This window comes from Cajanus cajan, chromosome 3 (genome assembly GCF_000230855.2).
Source record: "Cajanus cajan strain Asha chromosome 3, NIPB_CcT2T_4, whole genome shotgun sequence".
In the NCBI taxonomy this organism is placed as follows: Eukaryota; Viridiplantae; Streptophyta; class Magnoliopsida; order Fabales; family Fabaceae; genus Cajanus; species Cajanus cajan.
In genome coordinates this window covers 1710419-1715056 of record NC_138519.1, presented here as the reverse complement: position 1 = coordinate 1715056, position 4638 = coordinate 1710419, and the positions used below count along the sequence as shown (strand labels likewise).

The following is a 4638-nucleotide window of genomic DNA, read 5'->3' as shown; positions in this document are numbered from 1 at the left end:
GATCAAATTTTTAATTAGAATCAGATCAATTCAAATCAGTTTGAATTTTTTTTCACACCCATATCAATGATATATAAAATAGAGATAACAAATATAAAATAATTAATATAAAAATTAACAAACTTATAAAACATAATAATTTGGAATTGAATGTGAATGTTAAAAATATAAGGTTTTTATTCTAATGATAAGAGTTTTTATTTCTGTGGATTTATTTTACTAAATTAATTTTATTAAACGGTATAGAAGTATAAAACAGAGGGTTGGCTCACCTCGATGGTGGAGTGTGGGACAAGTTAGATAGTTTCTGCGTTTGAGTCATAAGTTGAAATCTTATATTATCGTCATTATACAAAAAAAAAATATAAACACCGATAACATTAACATTTTAATTGTGTTATTCTATTTAATTATTTTGTTTTGGCAAGAGTGGCATAGTATTTGTAATAGCACCCTGGTCAAGCAAATCCAATAGACATCAGAAAATATTTCTTCCCATATGCCAAAGAATATTGGAAAATTATTGGTGGACACCACACCACACCACCCCTTACTAGACACCTAGAGATAAAGAAAGACAAAAGAAATTAAAGAAATAAATGTAGGTGTAATATATAATATGATGTTATAGAAAAAGATAAATTGAAATAAATAATAGATGGTGAAGGAGTGTATGATACATAGAAGTGTCTATATATCATCACTCAAGAATATTACACTATAATATTTTTTTTAGTACAAGGGGTAGATACATATATTACAAGAAGTAAGAATTTGTTGAATATGAATGATATGAAAGAGCAAATGCTGCATGAATTGCAGCCCCAATGGGAAGCACATCTTCGTCAACGAAAAAGTAAGGACTGTGAGCAGGATGTGTGGATCCACTCTTTTCATTTCGTGTACCCACAAGAACGAATGAGCCAGGTACCTTTTCCAAGTAGAATGCAAAATCTTCACTCCCTGTGAAAAGAGGAGCTAGTTCTATGTTTTCTTCTCCAACAATCTTACTTGAGACTTGATGCGCTAGTTGGTATATTCTCGCATCATTTGTTGTTGGAGGGATTGTGGGATGTTCGTTACCAAAGAACTCAACCTCTGCAGAGCACCTATATACTTCTGCCTGCCCTTTTATAACCTGCCCAAAAGAAGGGGAAAGAAATTAAATTCACATTCAGCAATCTCATTCTATCTTTAATTTTTGCTTCATAGTGAGTTCATATATAGAGGGCAAGCCCTGGAACAATTACAAATGTAAGTAAGGTGCATTGGGTGATCCCTTTAAGATTTTTTTTATAATGTATGGAGTATTCACCAGCTTTCTTAATGACTAATTTCTGTTGAGAAATTTAACTGATAATCTTTAGTTAAGTTTCCCTTTACAATCACATTTTTTTCATTCACAACACTTGAAATTCAAGATTTTGTTTAAGAGAACCAACTCAACCAAATCCAATACTGCTCATTCCAACATGTTTGAATGTGTTTGACTTGGTGCTTGGTGTTTGGTGTGGTGCTTGATCAAAGTGGTGGTGTTGGTGGCTAGTTGTGGCACCTTTTAAGATTTAGTATGTATTTGAGTGAGCACTTGCAAAATTGATTTTTAGGTAAAATTGAATATAAAGTGATGTGATTTATATTCGAATGTTTTTATTCTAAAAGCAAGTTAGTAGATCTAGAATCAATTTTTCAACATGAAACCAAACACATAGGTGTTTATCTAAATTCATGTTAACTGGTATTTCAATGTGATTTTGGATAATCCAATGCAAAATGAATCGAAACATGAGCTAATGAGTTCATATCGAATTCAACAGCTCAACAAAACAATATGTAATGCTCATAACCAGACATGACAAGACAATTACCTCTTCTATCCTTTTCCTCAGTGCATAGAAGCTCTTTTTGCTGAATGCTCTATAAGTACCGCCAAATGTAGCTGAATCAGGGATGATGTCATGAGAAGACCCTGCATGGATCATGGCCACAGAAAGCACCTGCCAAATTAAGATCTCTGTATAAACTTTTGTAGAACATTAAAATCACACAGAGAATCAGTCATACATACTAATCAATGCTCCAAAAGTTTCATCTTTCAGTGTTTTTTATACTACTGAATTTGAGAATTTCACTCCACCTGAGAGTCTAGAGGGTCAGCCTCTCTTGAAACAATGTTTTGCAAGCTAATCACTGATGTTGAAGCAGCCAAAACTGGATCAAAACAATGCTGGGGAACTCCTGCTAAACCCCCTTTCCCATTGATCTTTGCTTTGAAGCTTCCACACCCAGCTAGAAACTCTCCAGGCCTTGATGCAACAACACCTGTTGCATACTCTGGTGCCAAGTGCAACCCAATAATAGCTCCTACATCTTCAAGCACTTGTTCTTGGATCATGTCTTTTGCACCTGTGCCTCTTTCCTCTGCTGGTTGGAATATTAGAACAACAGTGGTCTGCATGTGAAGGACCAAGTTTTCAAAGGAAGAAAGATGCCTGATATATCCTAAGGGTATGTTTAAATAAACTTTTCCAAAAATACTCATCTAAAAGCTAAACTTAGCTTATGCCTAAGTTAATTTGTAAAAGTTCTTTCCTATTCATACATAAGTTAGTTTTAACTTATGGAAAAACTTATTTTGATTTTCTTTCCTATTTTTCTCTCATAAAAATACTTCTGGGGAAACTTATTCAAACATACCCTAAGTTATTTAGGTTCAATTTCCAGTTCCACTTTACCTGTAACATGTCTTTCATTTCTTGCAGTATCTTTGCAGCCCCAAGAAGCATGGCAACATGTGCATCGTGTGCACAAGCATGCATTTTGCCATCTACTTTGCTCTTATGATCCCAGTCCACCAATTCCTGTTTCGCAGGCATATATTTCAATTAACCATCAATTACTTCCCAAATCTGTCCTACGAGATTAGAGTATATGAAAATAATGTTATGTTATGCCCCTATTCTTAGCTTTAGCAACAAATGTAATAAAGTATTGCAATGGGATATAATATACTAATATCAATTAACAAGGGATCGGAATCTTTTCTTATTTTTATCTGAAATGGGCTTTTAGAAATATAAAAAATAATTAAAAACAGATTCGAAGTCTGACCAAAACAAGAGTAGGGGGGGGGGGGGGGGGGGCGAAGAAAGACGATGATAATAAAATTAAAGCCTTTTGGAAGTTGAGAAAGGAAATTAATTGATTTCACCTTTCAGTCGAAACGCTGACAGAGTAAGGTGAGAATTTCAGTAAAGATCTTAAATTAAAATTATGGTTAGATACAACTTTCCAATACAAAAACAGTGCTACAAGTTGTACTTAGCTGACTTTGATAATAAATATCTTGGTACTGTACTACTGTTCCTTTCTCCACTACTCAAATAGACTCTTAATAATCTCTTTCAAAATTAATACAGAAGGCTTTCTGTTTCATGTTTTATTTCGAAACATTAAAATTAACCCGCTGCATGTAGTTTTCCAATTCAAACACACACCAATGACCTTCTCAATAAGATCATAATTCATAAACACAATTACACATCACAATAACTTGTTTTCCCTTTCTTCCACAAATTTTGTGAGTAACAACTAGTTTGTTAGAATCCTTTTCTAAGTTTTGTGAGTAATAACTCATGAGGACTGTCAATTTGGTAGAAAATCTCGTATTGATCTTCATCTGATGTGAAAACTCTTTAGGTCAGCGAGAGTCACAGTTTGGATTAGTGTATGACCGAGTGGACTAGGATACCCGTGACAAGAAAATAAAAAATAAAAAAAAAGTCAGAGCTTCATACATCCTCAAAGTCACAAACAGGAGCATGCAGACATACTAATTAATAATGTCCAACAAGTGTGTGTGTCCATGTAGCATCAAAGGAGAAAAAGTTGGAAGAAGCTAGTAAGAAACAGAACAAAAAACCTTAACAAAGAACACAAAACTGTGAGTGATTTGTAACACTGACCTGAATAGGCAAAGCATCCATGTCTGCTCTAAGAGCAACAAAAGGAGGACCCCCTGAACCAATTTTTGCAACCACACCAGTTCCAGCCACAGGCCACTTGTAATCAACACCCAACTTCTCAAGCTCACGCCTTATGATACCACTTGTTCTGAACTCTTCATACGCAAGTTCAGGGTACTCATGAATCTCCCTCCTTATACCCTTCATCCATTTCACCGTGCTGGCACTGTTAGCCAGCTCCAGAATCTGCTGCTTCAGAGAAGAACTCTGATTCGAAAATCCATTGCTTGAAGGAGTTTGACATGTGAAAGAGAAGCTGGTGGGTAGGAACAGGAACAGGAAGAGTAGGAGAATGAGTCTTGGATGGTCCATGTGGTAGATATGAAGGTGAAAAATGAAAATACTTTGTTATATATCAAAAGCTTTAGTAGACTAAATATTATTATTTGCCACGTTAGAGAAAATCCCAACGTGCTTTATTCTAGTAAAAGGTTATATGATTCGTTGTGTTAGTGATTTCGTGTAATCCTGTCCTTACCCAACTGCTTGTTCATTTTTTTTTTATGCCAAACTTTTTCTTCTTCTTTTTTTTTTTTTTTTTTTTAATTGTGGAAAAATAAATTTAATTTCTTTTCACCTAACTAATTTAGTGATTTCATTCGGAATTGGAGTT

The 4638-nt window shown here is 34.5% G+C and overlaps 1 protein-coding gene across 1 annotated transcript; it reads right to left on the bottom strand.

The window, feature by feature from the left end:
• Nucleotides 1-587: 587 nt before the first annotated feature.
• LOC109788060 (IAA-amino acid hydrolase ILR1-like 4) lies at nt 588-4367 on the bottom strand. Its single transcript, XM_020346698.3, has 5 exons — nt 3966-4367; nt 2736-2861; nt 2138-2452; nt 1869-1997; nt 588-1138 (listed from the first exon to the last, which is right to left on the bottom strand). The coding sequence occupies exons 1-5, from the start codon at nt 4335-4337 to the stop codon at nt 758-760; spliced, it is 1323 nt and encodes a 440-aa protein (XP_020202287.1). The 5' UTR covers nt 4338-4367; the 3' UTR covers nt 588-757.
• Nucleotides 4368-4638: the final 271 nt, after the last annotated feature.

What these genes read in the sequence shown, in the direction of transcription:
- LOC109788060 (XM_020346698.3), bottom strand. Translation starts at nt 4,337, where the DNA reads ATGGACCATCCAAGACTCATTCTCCTACTCTTCCTGTTCCTGTTCCTA. An exon ending in TGGATGCTTTGCCTATTCAG is followed by an intron (nt 2,862 to 3,965) that starts GTCAGTGTTACA and finishes CCTGCGAAACAG; the next exon opens with GAATTGGTGGACTGGGATCA. An exon ending in AAATGAAAGACATGTTACAG is followed by an intron (nt 2,453 to 2,735) that starts GTAAAGTGGAAC and finishes CTTCACATGCAG; the next exon opens with ACCACTGTTGTTCTAATATT.